Source organism: Dasypus novemcinctus, chromosome 24 (assembly GCF_030445035.2).
Source record: "Dasypus novemcinctus isolate mDasNov1 chromosome 24, mDasNov1.1.hap2, whole genome shotgun sequence".
Lineage (NCBI taxonomy): Eukaryota > Metazoa > Chordata > Mammalia > Cingulata > Dasypodidae > Dasypus > Dasypus novemcinctus.
In genome coordinates, this window is record NC_080696.1 from 53,423,218 (window position 1) to 53,447,494 (window position 24,277).

A 24,277-nucleotide genomic window follows, 5' to 3' on the forward strand; every position below is an offset into this window, starting at 1 on the left:
CACATCACATCTCTACTTCCCTCTCCCTACCCTCAGCAGCTACTGTGGCCACTTTCTCCACATCAATGCTACAATTTCTTCCATTACTAGTCACAATAGTTCCAATGTAGAATATCAGTAAGTCCACTCTACTCCATACTCTATTCCTCCATCCTATGGACCCTGGATGTGACAGCCAGGCCCTGAGTCTGAGCAGACTTGCAGCTCCTACCCTCTGGTTTATTGGACTTACTCTGGCCAGCTAACAGGGAGGTGAAGAAGGTCAGCCACCACACCAGGGAGCCAAGAGTGCCTACAACTGCAAGCAGGAGAATTGCCTCCATCATGCATGTGGAATCGAAGCCCCCTCTTGCTATAAAGGGGGAGTGGAATATCTTTTTTGAAATAACAGAAGGAAAACGGAAAACCGGTCAGCACTAGGGCCCCAGTCCCACGAGGCTGCTGTAGTCCTTTATAGGAACATGCCTTGTCCCACATGCTGGTCACCCACTGACTTATTTTTTAACTTGTCTGGCTCCTGAGAAGCTTGACTTTTCAACCCTGATCTGTTTCATCGGACTAAACGGGCCAGCCAACCCTCTCTCTGCTGTGCCTGTCTCCTGTTTGAGGAGTGCTGAGGGTAGGTGGTCGGTGGGTGGGGGCAGGGTGGGGTGGGGGCGGGCAGGAAATGAGCTGGGCGCCCTGGCAGTGGGCCTTCCTAAGCGTTCCCATCGATCTTACTTTCTGGAGCCTTCCCTTTCTGGAGTAGTTACTTAATGCTGGGACTCTGCAGGCTGTTAGGGACCTCCCTGGGGGGGGGTGTCACTGCATAAATGTGGCTCAAGCGCCCCTGGGGGTGATTTGTACTTCAAGGTAAGACCTGCTGAGGCTTAGCTTGCTAGGGAATTGGTAGTCCCTGTGAATGCATGCTGGTGAAACAAAGCCCCTTGAAAGCCCAGAAGCCAGTTTTAGAATTGGAATTATAGTAAGGCCATCAGATCAGAGTCCATATTATTCAGTGGTAAAGAGGAATGAAGTTCTGATACATGTGACAACACAGATGAACCTTGAAAACATCATGTTGAGTGAAATAAGCCAGACACAAAAGGACAGGTATTGTATGATCTCACTAATAGGAAATAATTAGAACAAGCAAACTCAGAGTCAGACGCTAGAATGCAGGTTACCAGGGCTGAGGCAAGGACAGGGAACGAGGAGTTCATGCTGAGATTGGACAGAGTTTCTATCTGGGGTGATAGAAAAGTTCTGGTAATGGATACTGGGGATGGTAGCACAACCGTGTGAACGTAATTAGCACTGAATTATATATTTGTGGTTAAAAGGGGACATTTTAGGTCTTATATATGTCACTAGAATAAAAATTTTTTTAAAAAATACACCATAGGACTATAACACAAACAGCGAACCCTAATGTAAACCATGGACTATAATTAATAATACAATCATAAAAATATGTTATCAATTATAACGTGTATCACCCTAATGCTAGGTGTTATCAATAGAGCGGTTGTATGGGAATTCTGTATTTTCTTTTTTTTTTTAACATGTATTTTCTGTAAATCTCTACTCCCCCCCAGCCTCCTATGTTAACTATATATGGGCTCTAAACTGATTTCAATTTTTAAAAATGCTACAGGTGGTACATGTAAATTTCTGTATTCCTCTTCAGAATAGTTATGTGGAATCGTTACATTCCTAATCTAAAGATGCTGTCATTACTAAACATCTTTGTGCTTGACGGTGAGACCCAGACCCAGGTTTTGGTCTCTGCCCTTCCGTTACGTGTTGCCTCCTTTCCCACCCCCGTCCCTTTCCTCCTTCCACCCTGCTGTTTTTGCTGTCTGTATTGTCTTCTCATTTTCTCTCCTCTAGGATTCACTGGGATTCGATCCTGGAGACCTCTGATGGGGAGAGAGTTTCCCTGTCAGCTGCGCCGCCGCAGTTTCCGGTTTCTGCGGCACTTCACCTTGACTGTCCCCTTGTCTCTCTTGTGAGGCGTCACCATCTTGCTGCGTGACTCACTTGGGCAGGGCACTGGCTCAACACGCAGGCACTGGCTTGCCATGTGGGCACGCTTTTCTTTTTTCTTTTTCACCAGAAGGCCCCAGGGATCAAACCCAGGTCCTCCCATGTGGTTGGCGGAAGCTCTATCAGTTAAGCCACATCCGCTTCCACATGTTGCCTTTTGATGCATCAGAGCCCTGCCTTTTGCTGCAGGATCAGGCAACGTTAGCTCTGGTAGTTACCTGTAGAAAACTGAGGAAGCAAAAGTATGTAGAGGGGGAAACTGGAGGTTTTTTGTTCTAGTAGAGAAGTGATTCAGAACGTCTCTTGAGCTCCAAAGAATCTTCTCAGTTCTCCAAAGTAGGAAGTTAAAGAAGTCTCATTTCCCCTCTCCGTTCTCATAGAGAGCATTGCTGGGATTTCCCTGACTCACTTCCTTTGCAAGCGGGAAAGTGAAAGAGTAAAGGAATTTGCTGTTTCCTAAGAGCTGAATTCTTCAGCTACTGCTGTCACTCAGGGCAGCAAATACCTATCAGGCGATACACAGAGTAGGGGTTTTCCTGTATTTTGTAGAGTATTGTTTATATACAGTAATCTTAGCAGTTGAAATGTCTCAGATACAATTCTGTGATTTTCACCATTTTATAAATGGAAAGTTAGCCACTAATTCCTGTTTTTTCAAAGTGGCACAAGAGAGTGGAAATTTTGCTTATAAAGTTTGACTTGCAATTCATATTTTTTGGCAGCCTATTTGATAGAAATCTCAGCTTCCTTATGGGAAAAAAAATTTTTTTTAAGTCTCCCTTCTCTGCTGCCTATAGGAATATAAAACCTGTTTAAAGAACAGATGTGGTTCAAGCAGTTGAGCACCTGCTTCCCACATGGGAAGTCCTGGGTTCGGGTTCCAGGTACCTTCTAAAAACAAAAAAGCAACAAGCAAAACAAATGAAGAAACCAACTCAGGAGAGCCAATGTAGCTCAGGGTTGAGTACCAGCTTTCCACATAGAGGTCTGGGGTTCAATCCCCAGCCCCAGTACCTCAAAAACGAAAACAAGAACAAAATCCTGTTTGAAGTGTTTTTGGAGGGATTTATGGCAGTGGACAAATGTTGAGACTCAAATTCTGAGTAAGCCAGGAAGGTTGTGAAGAAAAGATACATTGTCTTTTTTAAGAACACATCCCTATCTTTGTATCATAGAAGCAGTACATGGTGATTATGGGAAAACTCAAAGTTAAGGAAAAGTCTGAAGTGAATCAGTCACTCACTCCACACCCAGATCTGACATTCCCTTTCTGCCCCAAAGGTTGCTTGCCTGCCTCACTCCTGTCCAAGGGTGACGGTAACAGCACATGCCTGTCCCGCCCTTACACAGTGATGGGCTCTTGCACGGCTCATCTTCACTGCCCTGCTGGTGGTTCTCTGAGTGGGCACTGTAGCCCCACTGTGCGGCCGGGAAAACAGGCTTGGGGGAAAGAAGTAATCTGGGCCAAGGTCAGAAGCTGCCAGAGGGTAGGGGCTCTTGGCATTTCTTTAAAGTCTCCAGGAAGCCTCAGTTATCATGTTCTTCTACTTTTTCTTTCCTCTTTTGTAAAACACTTAATGCTGTAGGCCCCCGGGACCTGTGAGAAGTGTGAGATATTTGTGTGTTACGTTCTGCTTGTCTGAGTGCTCTGCCCTGTGTCCCCCTGTAGGCATCATGGCCATCCTGTTCTCAGGCATCGTGATGTCCCACTACACGCACCATAACCTCTCCCCGGTCACCCAGATCCTCATGCAGCAGACGCTCCGGACCGTGGCCTTCCTGTGTGGTGAGTTCCGCTGAGTGGCCTCGCGTGGCCTGTCCAGGGCAAGTCATTCTTCCTAATCCTTTTTAGGAGCCAGTTACGATTTTCCCTAGCAGAGCAAGCAACAGAATCCCTCAGAGCCAGGCACACACTGCCCTTATCTTTTGTTTGTTGCTCTGGCTTTCAAATTCCATAAAATAAACCTAACATCTAATAATTGGAACATTTGATGCCTACAATTTAGTAAGAACTTCTTGAACATTTGAGACTCATGCATTTAATAAAGTGACATTCCCAAAAACTTATTCTTTGGAACTGATGTTGATGAGGGGTAGGTGTTAAATAGGCTCTGTAAAGGAAAACAAAAAAAAAAGTGTAGGAAATCCTGAGTTAAAGAAATCTTAAGTTTAGGACTTTTCAGTACCAAAATGCTAGTGCACATTATGAATTCCTGAGAGGGGGACATAGTTACAGCAGTTCCCAAACTTGACCTCTGAGCCTTTTGCTCACAAGAACATCTTGAGGAAACGGACTTTGGCCCAGTGGTTAGGGCGTCCGTCTACCATATGGGAGGTCCGTGGTTCAAACCCCGGGCCTCCTTGACCCTTGTGGAGCTGGCCATGCGCAGTGCTGATGTGTGCAAGGAGTGCCGTGCCACGCAAGGGTGTCCCCCGCGTGGGGGAGCCCCACGTGCAAGGAGTGCGCCCGTGAGGAAAGCCGCCCAGCGTGAAAAGAAAGAGCAGCCTGCCCAGGAATGGCGCCGCCCACACTTCCCATGCCGCTGACGACAACAGAAGCAGACAAAGAAACAAGACGCAGCAAATAGACACCAAGAACAGACAACCAGGGGAGGGGGGGGAATTAAATAAATAAATAAATCTTTAAAAAAAAAAAAAAAAAAAAGAACATCTTGAAAGACCGAACTTAGGGAGGCACCGCATTAGAGGTTGTCATTTGTTGGAGTCAAATGTACCGGGATGACTTTGTTTTAAGCAGTTTCCATTGGAGCTCTTGCTCAGCCACTCCCCCGCCCCCGCCCTCACACATTTTCCTCCCCAGTTTACTTCCATCTCTAAGCTGGTCCCCCCAGTGGCCAAGCCCTAGAGGTCATCATCAGTGTCACCCTTGGCATTTCCGTGCAGCTTGTCTAATTTCTAAGCAAGAGTTCCTCACAGTAGTGTCCTGGGAAGTGGAACATAGATTTCCCTCCCCCCCCATTTTGCAGACAAGGCAGACCAAGAGGTAACATTACTTGCCCAGCCTCCTGGCTAAGAAGCGAGTCTGGAAGCCAGGGCTCTGTTCCTGGTCTGGTGGGTGTTTTTCCCACAGCACCCCTCTGGAAAAGTCATGGCCAAAGATTCTGACGCTGGTCTCGCAATTGAAGAAGTTGGAAAGAAAAACATTCATCAAACTGTATTTTTCACCCCTCCAACTGGCAAATTTTAAGTTTGAAAATATCCACTTCTGACATGGGTGTGTGGAAAACAGGCCCTGTTAATGGGGCTGTACTTTGGTGCCATCTTTTTGGAAAGGCATTTGGCAGTGGTGCCTAAATTGAAAAGGCACATGCTCTTTGACCCATCCATCAGGAATTAACCCTGTGGGCAGGGATGTTTGCTCCAGAACTGGAAACTGACCAAAGGCCCATCCGCAGAGGACTAGTTCCATTAATCACACCCTATCCGTAACGGCTGCAAGAGAATTGATGCTGCCAAGGAAAAGGATAACGTAGAGCTGAATGTGTTCTGAATGTGCTGATTTGGAAAGATCACAAAAATATTTATTAGATAAGAAAAAAGTTCAAGGAGAGAGGGTGAGTACACTATCCAGAACTTGTTTTAAAAAGAAACATATGAAGAAAAAGCATCACTAAATGTTTTCAACAGCCTTGCTGTTTTATGATGTTCAACTATTTAAAAAATAGTCTTTGTCTCCCTAGTTAGGTTTAGTTATTCTGGTGTGTGTCACAGTTTAAGGAGGGAGCATAGTGTTAAAAATTTTAAAGGTTCTTTTTCTTAAAATAAGCAAGTGACTGCTTGTGCAATGATAGGAAATGGCTGGCTCTTTTTGGCTTGTAGAGTGGAGCCAAGAGTGGGAAATGTATTAATAACTCTTCCTGCAAATCCTGCTGGGTTTAAGCCCTGTTCTAAACCTTGCACAGAGTTAAATATGTTAAGTCAGTCATTTGGCTTTTGTCCTGTTCTGGCAAGGAAGTTAACAAAAGGCCCATTCACACTTGTCATGTGGCATCTGCAGTCGTTGCTTTGAATTTTTGTCACTTTGCCTCAGTCGGGATCCTCACTAATCACAGTGTTCAGCAAATGGACAGATTCATATATTTACCATCTTCCTTGGTTGGGATGGTGTTTGTTTGCATAAGTATTTGACAGCTGACTCATTAAATTAGGGGATTCTAAATAGCAGGGAAGTGTTGCTTGTACAATGGAAGAGAATGAGAGACTCGAAGCACGTTTGTCCAAGGCATTGTTGCAGAATATAAGCAAAGGGTTGGCTTGGATTCCGACTTACTTCTGAATGTTTGCTTGCTTAATGAATTGGTACCATGTTGGAAAAAGAAAAATAATTGGGGCTAACTAATCCATTCTTTGATTTGTTTCAGAAACATGTGTGTTTGCATTTCTTGGCCTGTCCATTTTTAGTTTCCCTCACAAGTTTGAAATTTCCTTTGTCATCTGGTGCATAGTAAGTATTTCCCTTATTGTTGTTTTAATTTAATTACTTATTTGTAGATTATTTACCACATGTTCTGGTTTCACTTACGTAACTGTCAACAGCTACATAGACACTCTTCTGTTTAAAGTTCCTTTTGTTAAAAACTCACTAACATAAAATAAGGGAAAAAAGAATGGAATTGAGTGAACGAAATCACTGGAAAAGGATTTTTTGCTCATTTTAAAATTTTCAATGGCCTTGTATTTTATAATCTTTAAAAAGTACAAGTTTGTGTTTTTATGTTAGATGGAAAAAGCAGATTTCAAAATTAAATATGTAGTTGATGATAACTGTGTAAAAACTTCATGCATAGAAAAAAGAAAATGTATAAAGAAAATATAGCCAAATGTTTCCAGTGATTGTAGTGCTGGAAAGGATTTCTCTTTTTAACTACTTTTCTGGGTTATTTATAATGAACTTGCTTACTTTTTAAAGGAGTTTTCCTCCAGCTTGTCAGTTTTTAAGCATGGCTTCGGACACTTGCTAAAGTAAAGGTAACCAGACCCTCACCTGTCTGGAAAGTCTTCAGAGGACTCAGCCCAAGTGGTTCTTGTGCTACAGAAGGTTTGGGAAACTGTATAACTGCACTGGGAGGCGGGAGGGTGGGGGCCGGGTAGGAGACAAAATATATCTTTAAGAAAAGGAAAATAGAAGTTTAATCATTTGCAGTAGAATGGAAACCTTTTGGGGATTGGAGTGGGGGGGGGGGTGGTGGTAATAAATGTTTAGCTTTTAAAAGAAAGGTCCTGCTCCTCAGGCATCTGATTGCACTGTAACTTCTAGGGCTTCCAGCACTTGGGCATTTAGCCTCTTATTTCCAGGCCCCTTGTCTGTGCTCCTCGTGTCTCTTTGCCTTCAGTGTGAGCTCATCTCCTGTGGACTCTGATGCTAGTTCATGCCTGCACAGATGCTAATCCCTAACTTGCCCTCTTGGTTATCTTTACTTTAAGGTACTCACACACACCTTATAATTGTTGCATTATCATAATTCATCTTTGGTTAACTTCTATCACCAACTCCACTTAACACTTCTTTTTAAACACCATCACCTACCACCTGCAAACTGTGCAAACCGAGGAGCATACCTGTTTGCATATGGGAAAACTGAGTCACAAGAGAAGATAAAGAACCTTACCAAAATCGATATATCTCCTTGCAGCTGGGTACTTTCTCCCTCCCAGTCAGCAAGAGCTCATTGTTGTTTGTCACCATCATCTGTCCTCCATACTCAGGTTTCAGGACAAGAGGACAACAGCAAACATCTTCTGCAGAAAGTGTGGTTGCTGGGTAAAAGGGGCCACAGTTTGTCAAACCTGAAACACAAGTGCAGGAATGGAAGATTGGATTTCAGTGGGTGAAACAGGGGGAGTGACCGTCTCAGCCAGAGTTGGTAGGAAAAAGAAATGAGAGCGTGTCAGGGTGGTTAGATTCCCTTGAGCACAAAGTCAAGGTGGCCCGGGGGCTCCGCGGAGGCTGGCCCTGCTAGTAGATAGGATGCAGTACCTGGCTCTTAGAGCTGGCTCTGTGGTTAAGCGTGGGCTGTGAGAGTCTTCACTCCACCACTCCCTGCCTGGGGCAACTTGAACAGTCATTTAACCTCATTGACATCTCTATAATGAGACAGTAATATCTACTTTATAAGATTGCCACCAGGATTTAAATTTCACCTAGATAATGTATGCAAAAGGCTTGTCTGGCATGTAAATGATTGATGATTGGTAACAGTTATTATTAACTTGACCTTCCAAGGTGCACCGTAGGTGTTCAATTCGTGCTTGCCAGAAGAATGAACTTAGAGCCCCTGGAATGTACCTGTGCATATCAGTTTTCTAGTTATTGGCAGAACCGAGATGGAGAAAATAAAAGTAAACCAATAAATAGTTCTAAGAATCCACCTGAATAAGATGTAAGCTTGACATGAAGCTCTTTGTGGTGAAGACCATTGTGCCTTTGGCGATGGTCAGGAACCAAAAGCAGGCGAGGCACTGGCCAGGCAGGGTGTGTGTGGCCTCCTTTCAGAGCCCCGATGAGAGCACACATTTCTTCTGCCTGGAGAGCAGGGTGTCCGGGCGTAGGTCAGCCCGTTGCAGCCTTCCATCCTTTCCCCAGGACTGGGGCCCCGGGGAGGGGCAGAAACCCTGGTCTGTGCCTCCGGAGCTGGCCTGGTTAGGGTGCTTCAGAGGAGCCAGGCGGGCCCTTAAATTAATCTCTGGGCACTCCTGTGTGTCCTCCCGGCTTCTAGTCGTTACTAAAGTAGTCGCCGATACCTTGCTAGTCCTCTTTTTTCCAACTCCTGGAACTTACCATACAAGGCTTTACCCTTTCCCAGACACAGAAACTAGCATCGATGGCAACACACCCATGCCACGTCACTCATTATGTTATGCACATCTTTCATGACGGAGGGAATTGCTGCGTTTACAATGTGTGTGTTACAAGGGCCACAGTTTCAACAAACTTCAACTTGAAAACCAGAGGTTCCCATCTAAGACTTAATTTGTTGCTTTTTAACAGGTGCTTGTATTGTTTGGCAGAGCAGTGAACATTTTTCCTCTTTCCTACCTCCTGAATTTCTTCCGTGATCATAAAATCACACCAAAGATGATGTTCATCATGTGGTTTAGTGGTAAGTCAAATCTTGAATAAGCAGGTAGAAGGAAAATATGTTATAAGCCTATGTGCCACACAGAGAGTCTAGGCTCTGCTAGAGCTCTTTGAAAACAAATATGCCCCATAAACCAAAAATAAGGAAAGCTCTTGTTACCCACTCTGAGCCAGGCCCTGGGTAGGCCCTTAGCAGACAGTACCCCCTGATGGCGCCATGAAGTGGGCGGCGCTGCCTGTTCCACGGTGGGGAAGTTCCGGCCCCGAGAGGGAGAGGATGCTTGGGGTCACGTGATAGCGGGAGGCAGAACCAGAACTGGCTTTTCTTGTCCGCTCTCTTTCCTTGACCTGACACATCATATTCCTCTACTTTTCAAAGGATGGAAATTATTTCATAAACCTTTGGCACCAAAAGAACTGGATTCTTGAACAAATCGTTGATTTATTTTTAAGCAATGCATATAGTTCTTTATGCTTTCTTGTTTAAATATTATAATTAACATTTCCATCTGGATTGGGTGTAGCACATGCTTCATAAAGCTGTTCTCTATCCAACAGCGTATCTATCAACTTGTCTCATACTTCTCTTTCAGAAGGCCCTGTTGAAACGTGTGTGTGCTTATATATAAAGTAAGAGAAACTTTTTGTTTCTCTGTCTTTTTGGCAATGAGGAAAAAACCTTTTTTTAAAAGACCAATTCCTAATCTGGTTTTTACCGTAAAGCAGTTGACCCAAGTCCCCGAAAATCTCAAAGCTGAAGAAAATCTTTAAAAAATGTATCTGATATTTTATAAAGTAATGTGAACTCTTTGGGATAGAGCAGTCCTGGTAAGAGATCTCTGTGCGGGATGTGGAGGGGGCTGTTTTCCAGTAGCAAGGGCTGCTGGCCCAGGGAGTCTCTGAATGTCCCAGCTGGCCAGGGCCTCCCCGAGTGCCCCCCTCCCTTCGCCGGATCCCAGGCTCTGTCTGCAGGTTCTTCCATCAGTAGAAGCAACTTCAGCCCAAATGCCTGGAAGCATTTGGTGCTTCCCAGCACCTCCCCTTCCCGCCAGACCTCCTGTCAGGAGGGCTGTCCTCACTCGTCTCCCTCCACTCCTGGGCTGGAATGGCCTTGCCCAGGTCGCCCGCAGCCTGCTGCTGCCACTCCTGGTGGGTGCTGGCCAGCCCTTGTCCTGACCTACCCCTCCTTCCTCTGACTGAGGAGACTCTTCTCTTGGCCTCAGGGCCGTGCTCCTGGTTTCCTCTTTGCCTCTGGGGCCTCCTCAGGCTCCCCTCCAGCTTCTGCTCCTCCTTGTCCAGCCCCTCAAATACTGGCTTCCCCAAGATTCGGTCCCAGCCCCACTTCTGTTCTTGTAACCTGCACTTTGCTGAGCCAGCTCAGCCATCCTGTGGCCTCGACTTCCATCTAGTTCCCACACTCAGCTGCTGCTGCTGACCCAGACCTTTCACTCCTGTCTCTAGCTGACGCCTTGATGTCATCGAGACATTGAGACCTCGTGGTCTAAGACTGAACTGGCCTTCCTGCCCCCCGACCTGCCTCTTTGCCAGGATTGCCCTTCCAAAGAGCATAATAGCCTGGCTTGTACTATAGGTTGTAGCTAACTTCTATTCAGGGTTTGCTGGGTGCACACACTCTTCAAGCCTATTACAGGTGTCAAGTCAGATGCCACCAGGCAGGTCCTGGACAGGTTTGGAGAGCTGAGTCACCATCAGGGTCTCAAGCGGGGGCCAGTCTCCAGACCACTGCACAGCCCAGCCTCCAGGGACACCCACCCACCCGAAGACCTGGCATCTTCCTTTTCCTTACTGCTCCTCCTCCCACTCCCAGCTGTGCCCTGCTACTTCCACCACCCTCCCCGCCTTGTCTTTCTTTTTTTTCTTTTTTAAAGATTTATTTTTTATTTATTTCTCTCTCCTTCCTCGCCCCAGTTGTCTGCTGTCTGTGTCCATTTGCTGTTGCTGTGTGTTATGTGTCCGCTTGTATTCTTGTCAGTGGCACGGGAATCTGTGTCTTTTTTTGTTGCATCATCTTGTTGTGTCAGCTCTCCATGTGTGCAGCGCCACTCCTGGGCAGGCTGCACGTTTTTCACACTGGGCAGCTCTCCTTATGGGGTGCACTCCTTGCACAAGGGGCTCCCCTACACAGGGGGACACCCCTGTGTAATACAGCACTCCTTGTGCGCATCAGCACTGCACATGGGCCAGCTCATCACATGGGTCAGGAGGCCCTGGGTTTGAACCCTGGACCTCCCATGTGGTAGGCAGACACCCTATCCATTGAGCCAAATCCGCTTCCCCCATGTGTTTCTTAATTCCATCCCTTCCCTCCTTCCCCAACACTTCCTGTCTTGTTCTGGAATGCTGCAGCAGCCCCTGACCTAGCAGGCCCTCCTACGGCCACTCTCCCCTGCCCAGCCTCCTCTCCCCACCAGGGCATGTCTGTCATGTCACTCCCTGCTTCCCAGGGCCCTCAGGATCAAGGCCAAAATCCCTTCAGAGTCACCAGGCCCTGCCTCATCATACTTGCAACAGCCCCATCTCACACCTGCCCCCACCCTGCCCACTTAGGCTTCAGTCTTGCTGGTGAGCGTTCTGGGCTCCAGGCTGCTTCTCCCCTGCCTGCTCCCCTTCCCGCCCTGTCGTGGCCTGGGTGTCAGCTGAGACATCTGGCTCCTGTCCTCACACTGTATGCTCTTCCCTGCCTTTCCAGACCCTCACCATCTGTCCAGGGCTGTGGAGCTCTGTGCGGGCAGGGCCCCGTGCCTCTCCACACGGCACCAAGTAAGCCAGGAAGCTTCTTACAGAGGAAAGTGCTGTTCCCCAGCCATAGTCCGTCCCTCTAAGTCCAGCCAGCAGCCCCACAGGGACACCAAATAGGGAACTAAGCCAGAGGTGACAACACAGCTCCCAGCAGCCCCTTGCCACCACAGAGCAGCCCAGGCACTGTCCATGCTAGCAGGTTTAGCAGCAGCAGCATTTTCAGACCCGAGGGCCAACGGTCTCGCTCAGTGCTGTGTGGCCCTGCGCAGGGTCTTTGCTCCTTACCTGTTACAGGAAGGAGTCATCGTCCCTGGGAGGCCCAAGTGAGGTTGTGCACACAAAGCATCTAGCATGGGGCCTGGCACACAGTGACACGCCAGCGCTCATGGTATTTTCCAAACGTGACTGTCGGGCTTGATCAGTCTGCCCTGTGTACACACACTCATTTGATCTGCTCCATGGCCCTGCGAAGGGGAAACAGAGGTGAGGTTTTACCCAGTCCCCACTTCGCTGCAGCCTGCTTTTCTCACACCCCAGAGCCTCGTAGAAGGAGTTGGGGCTCTCCAGTGGGGCACACGGAATGGTCTGTAGACATTCTCAGGCAGGAGCGTGCCCAGATTCCCGAGAACCAGCCAGTGATGCCGCCTTCCTGCTCCCCTCTCACGCCCTTGCTGCCCCCAGGCCTGCGGGGGGCCATCCCCTACGCCCTGAGCCTGCACCTGGACCTGGAGCCCATGGAGAAGCGGCAGCTCATCGGCACCACGACCATCATCATCGTGCTCTTCACCATCCTGCTGCTGGGCGGCAGCACCATGCCCCTCATCCGCCTGATGGACATCGAGGACGCCAAGGCGCGCCGCAGGAACAAGAAGGACGTGAACCTCAGCAAGACAGAGAAGATGGTTTGTGCTGGGTGGGCCGGGGGTGGGGGGTACAGAGGACTGGTCTGGCTGCAGGTGTGGCTGGGTCCCTGCCGACAGCCAGGAAGTGGGGAAGTGAGAGATGTTTCAGGGTGCCCAGCACGCCCGCTCCCCTGCCACGTACCAGTTACCCATTCTCGGAAGGTTATGGACCTTGACCTCTGATGCTTGGCTCTTTGGGGTGGGGGTCTGCCAGCCTTATGGTCTGCTGAAGCCACGGAGACCATGGACTGGCACTTGCCACTGCCACTGCCATCTGCACAGGCACCAAGGCAGGGTACACTTGTGTGAGATTTGCCCAGCAGCATGTCCTCCCACACCACCTACGGAGCCCCAGGACTGGGAGTGTTCCGAATTAGGTCATTCCCCTGCATTTCCCAAAAACCTCCTGTCAGGGCCTGCTGAGGACAGGTGAGGCCCTGACTGGGTATGGGACGTGCTCAGGGCTGAGCACAGTGCCCGCAGCCCTGTCGCCTCTGTGTCCTCCAAGCCACCCCGCTGCCTTGGTAGTCACCCCTGCCACAGGCCAGTCAGCTGAGGCTGTGCCTTCTTTGCCTCTCATCCCACCCTCCTGTACCACCCTCGCCCCCACACTGTGCATTTCTGGAAATGCATCCTTTCCTAGTTCCCTTAATTGAGACAGTCAGTAGCGCTTTTTTTTTTTAAGATTTCTTTTATTTATCCCCACCAATGCTTGTTCTTGCTGTCTGCTCTCTTGTTCATTTGTTGTGTGTTCATCTTTTTAGGAGGCATACCTCCACTCCTTGCTTGTTGTCTCTCTCTCATTTCCTCATTGTATCTCTTCGTTGTGTCATCTTGTTGCATCAGATCGCCACACCAACCAGTTCGCTGTCTTGCTTGTCTTCTTTAGGAGGCAGCGGGGATCGAACCTGGGACCTCCCATGTGGTGGGCAGGCACCCAACTGCTTGAGCCACACCCACTTCCCAATAGTAGTTTTGTTTTTGTTTTTTTAAGATTTATTTTTTTATTTATTGCTCTCCCCTACCCCCCAGTTGTCTGCTCTCTGTGTCCATTTGCTGTGTGTTCTTCTGTGTCTGCTCGTATTCTTGTCAGTGGCACTGGGAAACTGCATCTCTTTTTTGTTGCACCATCTTGCTGTGTCAGCTCTCTGTGTGTGCAGTGCCACTCCCAGGTGGGCTGCACTTTTTTTGCGCAGGGTGGCTCTCCATACAGGACGCACTCCTTGCACCTGGGGCTCCCCTATACAGGCGTGGCAGGGCACTCCTTGCGCGCATCACCACTGTGCATGGCCCAGCTCACCACATGGGTCAGGAGGCCCTGGATTTGAACCCTGGACATGTGATAGGTGAATGTTCTATCTGTTGAGCCAAATCCGCTTCCCTCCCAACAGTAGTTTTGTTGTTGTTGTTTTCTTTTGTTTTAAAGATTTATTTATTTATTTCTATCCCCTTCACCTGTTGTCTGCTCTCTGTGTCCATTTGCTGTGTGTTCTTCTGCATCCGCTTGCATTATCTGGTGGCACTGGGAAACTGTGTCTCTTTTTTGTTGCATCTTTTTTAAGATTTATTTTTTATTTATTTCTCTCCCTTCCCCCCCAGTTGTCTGCTTTCTGTCCATTTGCTGTGTGTTCTTCTATGACCGCTTCTATCCTTATCAGCGGCACTGGGAATCTGTGTTACTTTTTGTTGCATCATCTTGCTGTGTCAGCTCTCCATGTGTGTGGCGCCATTCCTGGGCAGGCTGCACTTTCTTTCATGCTGGACGGCTCTGCTTACAGGCACACTCCTTGCACGTGGGGCTCCCCTATGCGGGGGACACCCCTGCATGGCAGGGCACTCCTTGCGCACATCAGCACTGCACGTGGGCCAGCTCCACACGGGTCGAGGAGGCCTGGGGTTTGAACCGCGGACCTCCCATGTGGTAGACGGACGCCCCAAGCACTGGGCCAAGTCCACTTCCCTGCTGCATCATCTTGCTGTGTCAGCTCTCCAGGCACCACTCCTGGGTGGGCTGCACTTTTTTCATGCAGAGTGGCTCTCCTACATGGGGGCCCTGAAAGCTGAACACCCTGGCAGCCAGGGGCGGGGGCCGCCCGGTGGGCCTCTGTGATGCCGGGGCTTCCAGGAAGGTGCCATCCTGCCAGCGCCCACGGCCGCCTTCTCTCCTCACCCAGGGCAACACCATCGAGTCGGAGCACTTGTCGGAGCTCACCGAGGAGGAGTACGAAGCCCACTATATCAGGCGGCAGGACCTCAAAGGCTTCATGTGGCTGGATGCCAAGTACCTGAACCCCTTCTTCACGCGGAGGCTGACCCAGGAAGTAGGTCCCATGGGACAGGGCCACCACCCGCGCCAGGCCCCCCTGCCTTCCTTCCTCAGGCCCTGCAGTGGCCGAGGCGTGGGCAGGTGGAGGGAGGTGTGGATATGGGGGGGAGGCGGGTGGTGAATGGTGTTGGGTGGGCCGGCTGGGACCCGGGTCACAGGAGCAGCCGCCTCCCAGGTCACTCGCGCCCCTTCCCAGGTGTGCCTGTGGCACTCGGCATCTGCCTCTTTGCCTTTTCTGGCATATTTAGTGCTGGTTTAATAATAAACTTGTTAACACACCTGGGGTTTCCTGGACGCTAGAGTCCTCGACATGGATCAGCCACTGGATCTGAGCTGAGGAGTAAGAGTGGGAGCTTCAGATTTGCCAGGGCGCTAGGCAGGGGCTGGAGCGCAGGGCTCTTGCTCCAGCTCCCCTGCTGGCCTCCTGGCAACAAGGATGTCCTGGGACCAGCTTGGGCCTGCTTTGCCGAAACCTTCATCCTGCCCCATGGAAGTGCAGGGAGGATAACTCGGCTTTGGGGTGGGGCAGGGACTTTTCAACTGCTGCTCCCCACTTTCCTTCTTTTGTCAGTATGCGTGCCCTGCTGTGAGCCAGGCTCTGTTCAGAGCCTCTTAGGTGAAAGCATCACGTCATCCCCCAGCAGCCTGTGCAGGAGATGCAGCTGTTATCGCACTTGACAGCTGGTGGGATAAGGCCGAGTGGGGAAATCAGCGCCCAGGGTCACGCAGCTACTGAGTGGCAGAGCTGGGACCAGAGGCCGGGTTTTGTGTTTTACCTGCACATCTGCCTCTGAGTGCTGTGTCCTGTTGCCTCCACCCCACAACACAAGGGGACGTCCCGCTCGGGTTGGTTCACTAACGCTTGGAAATGGCTGGAGGCCGGTCACCACCCGCCTCCCACACCCCCCCACGCGCACCCCCAGACTCCGGGGACGGGACGGGGTGCTCCGCCCGCCCTTCCTGGGCCCCGGCGGCTGACTGCCTGTGTCTGCCCCAGGACCTCCACCACGGGCGCATCCAGATGAAGTCCCTCACCAACAAGTGGTACGAGGAGGTGCGCCAGGGCCCCTCAGGGTCGGAGAACGACGAGCAGGAGCTGCTGTGACGGCTGGGCCGAGGCCTCGGGCAGGCAGAGCCGCCAGCGCCTCCCTCCAGCTCCAGGGCAGGTACTGGCTGCCCACAGACACCCACAGGGGCCACCCGGAAGCGCGCGCTTGGCGGTGACTTCAGGACGCAAGAAAGCAGGGTGACGTGAGGGCCGAGGAGCTGCTCTAACCGGAAACTCCCCCAGCCTGCGAGCCAGCTGGCCTCTTCTGAAACGCCTCAGCCCCGTTCCTCCGTGGGCCAACCTCTGCTCTCCATGCTGCTTGGATTGGAGTGACCACCTGTCCCAGGTGAAATGTGCACTCTGCTTCTGCAGCCAAGCCCGACAGGTGCCTGCGGGAGGCAGCCGTGCGTGGAGCCTGCCTGGAGCACCGCGGCCTGTGTGATGGGGTGTGCTGGGCTCACTTGCTTTCAGACCGTTCCTGTCGTTCCCAAGCCTCTGCCTTCAGCACAAGCTGGCGTGACCCAGGAGCAGGCCGGCCACGATGGGGTCTGCTGGCAGGCAGTGAGCCAGGGGACAGGGTGCCTGCGGGCCTCCTCAGCAGCAGCCCTGACCTGGAGGTGGCGCCCAGACATCTGGCAAACCTCCCCCTCCCCGCTGTGTTTCCTGCCTGCCCCGCTGGCCTCCGGGCCATCTCCCTGAGGGGCGGCAGCCCCCAGGCCTCCCTGGGAAAGTTGTGAATGTTTACACTGCCGCCGATCACGAGGGCACGGGCTTCTCTAGCAGCCCATTGGAAGCTGTGTCTCTAGGTTTGGGGGGCACTAGCCTTACTGCAGGGACTGAGTGCCCTCTAGAGGGAAAAGCTAGAGGTACAGGGCTTGTGCGGGCCAGCAGCTGCGGCCTTTTCACTCGGTTTAAATTCGTGCAGGGTTACAAAGTAGTGAGAGCCTAGTAGTGGCTGCCGCCACCCGAGCCCCTCCCTCGCCATGATCTTCCCCTGCTCGGTGGTCCTTGTCCCTGTGGCTTCTGCCCCACCATTTACTGGTTGCCACCTTCACTGCTAATCAGAGGTTTCTTCCACTTTCCCCTCTCCTGTGTCCCTGTCTTGGGTCCCATTCGTCTCCCACGCTCACCAAGCATGAGGGCAGTGCCTGGAGCTCCCCTTCGGCCCCTCCCTTCCCCCCCCCTCCAGTGACCTGGAGTCGGAGGCATTCACAGCCTGCCCTGTGCCCCCGGAGCAGCCACTGCTGCCCCAGGACTCAGCGTGCCTGCACAGGCCCCACACACACACGGCACAGTCTCTTGGTCCCTGCCTCTTGGGCCATTTTGTGACGTAGAGGTGTCAGTCACATGAGCACGAGGTGGAGTTAACTGAATTTCGCATCCTCTCCTCGCCTGCCCTTTAACAAGCCGCTGAACTGCTCGCCTTTGCCATCTACAGACCCTTGGCCTCCCATGTGTGGGTCACAGCTGAGGCCTTGGGCCCAGGTCAGCCCTCTCGTGTGGCTTAACTCACGTGCACGTCCTTGGCTCTCTGAGGGGCCAGCCTGGCCCCTGACTCCCTGGGCTGGGAGTCTGGGCTCGCGTGTCCCCCGAGGCTGTGCCGGGCACACAGGGCCGCTCCAAGCTGTAGATGTTAGTAAGGCCCGACAGGCCGGAAGCACGTGGTTTCCTTTCTATGCATGAACCTAAGTCTACACTTGATAGAGTTATAATATGACCAGTTATCTTTTTGTAATCCCCACCTCAACCCCATAATTTGAGCCAAAACAGGATCATTATACTCCACCTAATATCCCCACAGAAGGAGCAATGCCTTGTGTGATTCTGGCCCCATCATTTCCTTAGCGTGGAAAAGTGAAGAGAGAGGTAATAGCAATGGGGGACGATGGCCCACAGCTCTGGGAGCCAGGTTGGCTTCTGGGGGCTCTGAGGCCAGGACACCGGTCTTCACAGATGGTTCTCTCATTTAGGGTCTGATCTCAGAGGTAAACTGCTTTGCAAACTTAGCTTGCCAGGCTGTGTTTTGGCTGAGTTCACAGAAGCAACGAGGAGACTGGGACTTGCCGGTTCAGACTGCTCCTCGTCCCCGAGCCCCAGCCCTGTGTCGCCTGGTCTTCCACTTTCAGTTGAGACCTGAAAAAGACACTGTACCCAGCAGCGGAGGAGCTGGGGCCTGGGTGGGCAGGCTCGAGGCTCTGCTGCCGGAAGCTGCCAGAGCCAGCCCGGCTCTCCCGCGAGCCTCTTGTGCCCCCTGCTGGCTGACGGGGCGTTCGGCAGCTGGCGCACTCAGGTGAGGGGAAGCACTTCCCCCTGCGCAGTCGTCTGCGCCGGCAAAGGGTTTTCTTAAAACATGGCAGGAAGAAAAGGCCAGGGAGATATTTTTTTCTGGTAGATTTTTTCAGATGTCTATCCATTTTAACCATAATTTCCTGCATCTATATTTTCTTTGAGGTCTAAGCCATGGGATAGGAGAGTTATGGCCTGTAGAGGAGGGAATAATGCCTCAGTGAGAGCGGAAGGGTGGGTAGTGCGTCAGTGGCCTTTGCTCCGGAAGCCCTGCCGCGGGCCCCAGGACCCCAGCCGCCCCTGCACAGCGAGCCCTGTGGTTTGAACCACTTCTTGGGATAAACGCCTGGTGTGGAGCCCCTCAGAACAGCCACGCCCTGCGGCTTGGGGTGTGAGGCCTCACAGAGCAAGAAGCTGACTTTGCCCAGCTCTGCAGTTTCCTGTCTGGTGCTCAGCCCCTCAGCCCAGAGTTAGAACCAAAGCCCCATGCCAGAAGCCAGCTGCCTCTTCACAGGGGGCTGCTCGGCGGGCCCTGCTGGCAAGAGGCTGCAGGCAGGGCCTGGCCCAGAACGCCATCAGCTCCTGAGCGCACGAGTCAGCCCAGAGAGGCCCTGACGCAGCCGTTCAGGCCTATCGCGATGCTGCAGGATGGGTGAACGGGGATCCTTCTCTCTCCACGGCAAGGTGCTGTCAGCAGGACTCAGCCTCACGACGGCCCAGGTCCATGTACCTGCAGGGGCGCATGCACCCGGCGGAGCTCTCAGCAAGGTGGGCAGCCAGGACCCCACTCCGCTTTGGAAGTGGGAAAGGTGGGGGCCAGGGCAGGGGCTGGCCTCTCCACAGCCGAGGCCGAGGCCCGTAGTCAAGGTGCAGCTGACGTGCTGTGGCCCTGGTCTTAGAACTGGGCCCTGAAGCAAGTGCCGGGAGGGGTGTCTCAGCAGCAGTGAGCGGCCTCTGACTGGGACTTCAGATGCAAAAAAGGTGGTCTGCATCCCCGCCCCCCCCCCCCAGCTGGGCTGCTCTCGCTGGTTGTGGGAAGGACACCACAGCTGAAGCGTGTCTCACGCGGCGGCCAGACCCATTGAGAAGTTGTTCTGCCAGGATCACAGTATCCCAAACTCCCGGCGGTAGGTTATATTTATGTATTTATTTTAAAGGACCTCGTACATGGGATGCAGGCACTGAAACCACTGAGCTACACCTGCTCCCCTTGGCTGTAAGTTTTAAATGAAAACGCCACAGTCAGAAGTAAAGGTTGAGCGAGACCAAGTAGCCACACTCCTCTCCTTTTCGGCCTCTACCGTTCCTCAAACACAGGACGTTAGATATTCAGGGACGTCCCTTGTCATTGGTACCATGTGACGAAGGGAGGCTTTCTAATTTTCCCTACCCCACCTACCCTACTTTTTCACCATGTTTTTACCCATTCCATCACCCTAGCCAACCCAGCCCCAGAGGAAAAGAAAGAAGCACATTGGCCTTTCTTCCCGGAGTTAGTCTGCTCCCGGCCCCTCTGGTGTGAGCTTGGCTGACCTGCGTGTTGCCTGTAGCGATTCTGGGGCGGGGCGGGACAGGGACTGCTGCTTATCCGCCTAAAGGAAGCCACCAGCCTCCGCCCTGCTCTGAGGAGCCGGGGCTGGCCGCCAGGACGGCAGGGCCCACCCAAAGGATTGAACATTTTCTCCAAATACAGCTCCCGCAGAGCTTGATTTGTTCTCAAGGTCAATCTGAAGCTTGTATTCTTTCTGGTAATTTTCTTGTAAAAATGAACTTCTTCAGGTGCTGTTTCTGTTTTGTTTTAAGGACCTGTGGGAAGGCCAGGCTTATTCTCTTGTCCTATCTGAAGTGAGCTGTGGTGGGCATTTGTTAGGTAGCTGGTTTCTGAGGAATGGTTTGCGGCTCTTCTGGATATGGGCTTTGGACTGGGGAGGGGCGGCCGGCGGGCCCTGGGGCCTCTCACTGCGGTGCTGGGGCCTCCTGTTGATCGCTCAGGACTCCCTAAGGAATTCTAGAAGGAACACAAGAACGGAGCTGGGGAGTGATTGATTGATTTAGAAATAAAAACAAATGCTGCTAATCAGAGCCCGTCTCCATGTTTACCTTCCGCGGGTCACATGGCCGGGACATGTGCGGCTCTGGGCCCACGCCCAGGCTGTGCCAGCTCCACGTATTGCTTTGGCTCAGGCAGGTTGGGGGCTGCTGGCCACATCTGCAGTGTGGCGCGGGACAAGTGAGGCGACAGGCCTCGGGGAAGCCCCCAGCCCCACCCCCTGCCCTTTCCTCAGGGTGCCAGGAGCCCCTCCTCCCAGCGACGCAGGAGTTCTCTTCTCCCAGGGCCAGGCTGGTCCCCTTCCACCTGGAGGCAGCTCGCCCTCGTGCGCCTTTGCCCGGTGGTGAAAGGGGGAGCGGGAGCTGGGGCTTGCCCACACTCTCCAGTAGAAGGTGGCGGCACCAGATGAGGGAAGTCTTGGGCATGACTTTCTGTACACGCCCACATGCCTCCAGAAGGCATCTGAACTGCTGGTGGCAACAGGCACCCGATTCACGTAACATAAAATGAAGCCGACAGGAGAATTGTCCTGACCCAGGCATGGGGCCTTCTGGAAGGCAGGGAAGAATTCCTCGGGTTCCTTCCAACCCTGCAACTCCTCCCCACACCCACCTTCCTACAGCCAAAGGAGGAGGGGAGGAGAATAAAGCACCCAGCACCTCCAGTGGACTAAGACTGCCAAACCGCAAGCCCAAATACCTGCAGCGACTTGGCTGGGAACTGCGAGGAGGGAGCAGGGCTGGGCAGCGCCCACTGCCCCCGTGCGTAGACGTAACTTACCACGTAAGTATGTGTGAGTGTACAGTCAGTGGTACTGGTTCCATTCACAGAGCAGGGCTACCCCCGTCCATTACCAACCCTTCTTCATCACTCCAGAAACTATACCCCGTAAGCGGTAGCTCCCACCCACCACCCCAGCCCCTGGTAACCTCTCATCTACTTTCTGACTCTCTGGGTATGACTATTCTAGATTCCTCATGTAACTGCACCCATCAGTATTTGTCCTTTTGTGGCTGTCTGATTTCACTTAGCACAAATAGATTCGTCCACATTGTAGCATCATTTTCCCACTTTTGACGGAGATTTGGAGTCAGGAAAATAATTCTCTACCATAACAAAAACTTTGCGAGTTGATGACAGTGTGATGACATGCTTGGCCTCAGTGTCGGGGAGACAGGAGAGTGATGGGGACGTGGACAAATGTCAAACAGTTTTCCCAGGCCACCCCTAACTCCAGGGGAGCATGAGAACTGGAGCTTTGCCAAGGAGTGTCACCCTGCGCCAAATGGAGTTCCGTTAGTAAAGAGGGCAGAAGGGGTCCTGGTAGGCTCTGGGCAGCAGCTGCCATAGAGGGCACTGGCTACTTTTCAGTCATTTGTGCTGCCACACTCTTCTCACAGAAAAAGCCCAGTGAGCTGTGATGGGCATTTGTTAGGTAGCTGGTTTCTGAGGAATTGGTGGGCGGGGGCAAGTAAGGGGGGAGGTGTTTTCCTTAGCGCTCAGAAAACTGGAAGTGGGATTAAAAGTGAAGGCCCCACGACCCCCACTCTGCCATGAGGAGAATTGGGGGGGGAGCTGGCTGGAGCATGGCCCCTTTGCCCTCGACCTCAGTCAAGCTGTCCCTAGCAGGGACCAGTGAACCTCCACCTTCACTTGGAGAAGAGCCATGTTCAGAATTCAGGGTGGCTGCGTGGAGCCAGCTGTGCAGTGGGTGCTGAGGGAGCCCAGGACAGGCCGAGGCCAATGGTGCCTGGGGGGCTGAGCGCCAATATTGGGGGCTTGTCTTCCTTACACTGCTTTTTTTTTTTTTTAAGATTTTTATTTCTCTCACCTTTTCCCTCCCCCCCCCCATTGTCTGCTCTGTGTCCACTTGCTGTGTATTCTTCTGTGTCCGCTTGCATTCTCGGCGACACCACAATCTGTCTCTTTTTGTTGTGTCATCTTGCTGCATCAGCTCTTGTGTGTGCGGTGCCACTCCTTGGCGGGCTGCGCTTTTTTTGCGTGGGGTGGCTCAACGCAGGGCGCACTCCTTGCGCGTGGGGCTCCCCTACGCGGGGGACACCCCTGCATGGCATGGCACTCCTTGCAGGCGCACAGGCCAGCTCACCACAGGGGCCAGGAGGCCCTGGGTTTGAACCCTGGACCTCCCATATGGTAGGCAGACGCTCTATCAGTCGAGCCATGTCCACCTCCCAAAAACTTCTTGAAAATTAATATTTGCACAGTACTCAGAGTGAAAAGTGATGCCCAACCCATCCTCTGGCTCCCAGTTTCCCTCCCCAAAAGCTATCATGCGCTCATGAATCCTTCCAGATAACTTATGTATTTACATGCAAACACATGTATACATTTTTTATATAAATGACACAACACATATGATTTTTCCTCTTTTTTCATTTAACAATGTATCTTCTAGACCATTCCATATCAAAAAAAAACCCTCTAAAGCATTCCCTCGCATGGGTGGCTGGAACGTGGACGTGTTTCCCATCGTTTGCCATCGATGCTGCCGTGAACGGCCCTGGGCCCACGTGCAGATAGTCCCCCCTGAGGAGGACTCCTGGAAGCAGAATTTGCTCTTCACAGTTTACACCTGGCCAGGCCTGACAGCAGGGCGTACTTAGGTGGGCTACTTTCAAATACTCTAGAGCTGAGCCCCAGGGGCCATTCTAGTCAAATCCCCATTTTAAAGGTGGCAAAACTGAGGCCCAGAAAGCCCAGGGTCCTAGTTTGAGTTGTCCCTGTAGAGACTCAGTTGCTCCCTAGCTTTTCTGGGCTTTCAGCGGAGGCTGCTGGGGAGAACCCCCCACCCTGCCCTTGCAGGGCTTGCCTTAAGCCCTCTTGAAAATCTGCTAACTCTGTGGTCGGCCCCAGGTCACAGTGAGGCTGCACCAGCCTTGGCACAGGACCCAGGTCCCCAAGCACCCAGTCTGGGACCAGACACAAGCACCAGAGTGCAGAGTGTGAGCTGGGGGTTCTGCTCAATGTGATGCTGAGAAGTTACGTCACTTCTGTGAGCCTTAGTTTTCTTTCTTTGAAGACATCATGGCATCATGAAAGTAGCCCACCTAAGTACGCCCTGCTGGCAGTAGGGAGCCAGAAGGCGAACACAGCTCTGGGCCGGGCAGGCAATAAATGCCCCATAAGAGGGGTCCTCCGTGGATGAGCCTGTAGGAGAGCAGGCAGGCACTGGTGTCTCCGCTGCCCAGGGAGGAAGGTGCCCAGGAGACCTGGGGGCTTTAGTGTCCGCTGAGCCAGCCTGGTCCTCAGGCCAAAGGGACCAGGAGCTGTCCCTGCACAGACAGCTAGCTGTCTGGCAATAGCCTGATGCAAACAGAAGAAGAACCGGAAAAAGGCCACAATAACACAATCAGTTTAGTCTGTGGCAAAGATGAGCTGTCCACTCACATCTGATGGGAGGGCCAGCTGGTCCAAACTTTCCAGTGGCCAACATAGTGAACATATATCAAACACCTGAATATGTCCGTTTGCTTTTTCACACACACCCCCCCCAAAAGATTTATTTTTATTTCTCTCCCCCGCCCCAGCTGTCTGCTCTCTGTGTCTCTTTTTGTTGCATCATCTTGCTGCATCAGCTCTCCATGTGTGCAGCGCCACTCCTGGGCAGGCTGCACGTTTTTCGCATGGGGCGGCTCTCCATACAGGCACACTCCTTGTGCATGGGGCTCCCCTATGCAGGGGACACCCCTACATGGCACGGCATCAGCACTACACATGGGCTGGCTCATCACATGGGCCAGGAGGTCCTGGGTTTGAA

General features: G+C 52.0%; 1 protein-coding gene across 2 annotated transcripts in view; it reads left to right on the forward strand.

The window, feature by feature from the left end:
• Positions 1-20,531, forward strand: part of SLC9A8 (solute carrier family 9 member A8) — a 99,777-nt gene extending 79,246 nt beyond the window's left edge. For both annotated transcript variants that reach the window (XM_058287219.2, XM_058287220.2), the window contains 6 exons: positions 3,698-3,814; positions 6,411-6,493; positions 9,038-9,149; positions 12,569-12,789; positions 14,964-15,110; positions 16,113-20,531. In XM_058287219.2, coding sequence (XP_058143202.1) covers positions 3,698-3,814; positions 6,411-6,493; positions 9,038-9,149; positions 12,569-12,789; positions 14,964-15,110; positions 16,113-16,220 — 788 coding nt within the window. In that variant the 3' untranslated portion in view covers positions 16,221-20,531. The remainder of the gene's footprint in view (positions 1-3,697; positions 3,815-6,410; positions 6,494-9,037; positions 9,150-12,568; positions 12,790-14,963; positions 15,111-16,112) is intronic.
• Positions 20,532-24,277: the final 3,746 nt, after the last annotated feature.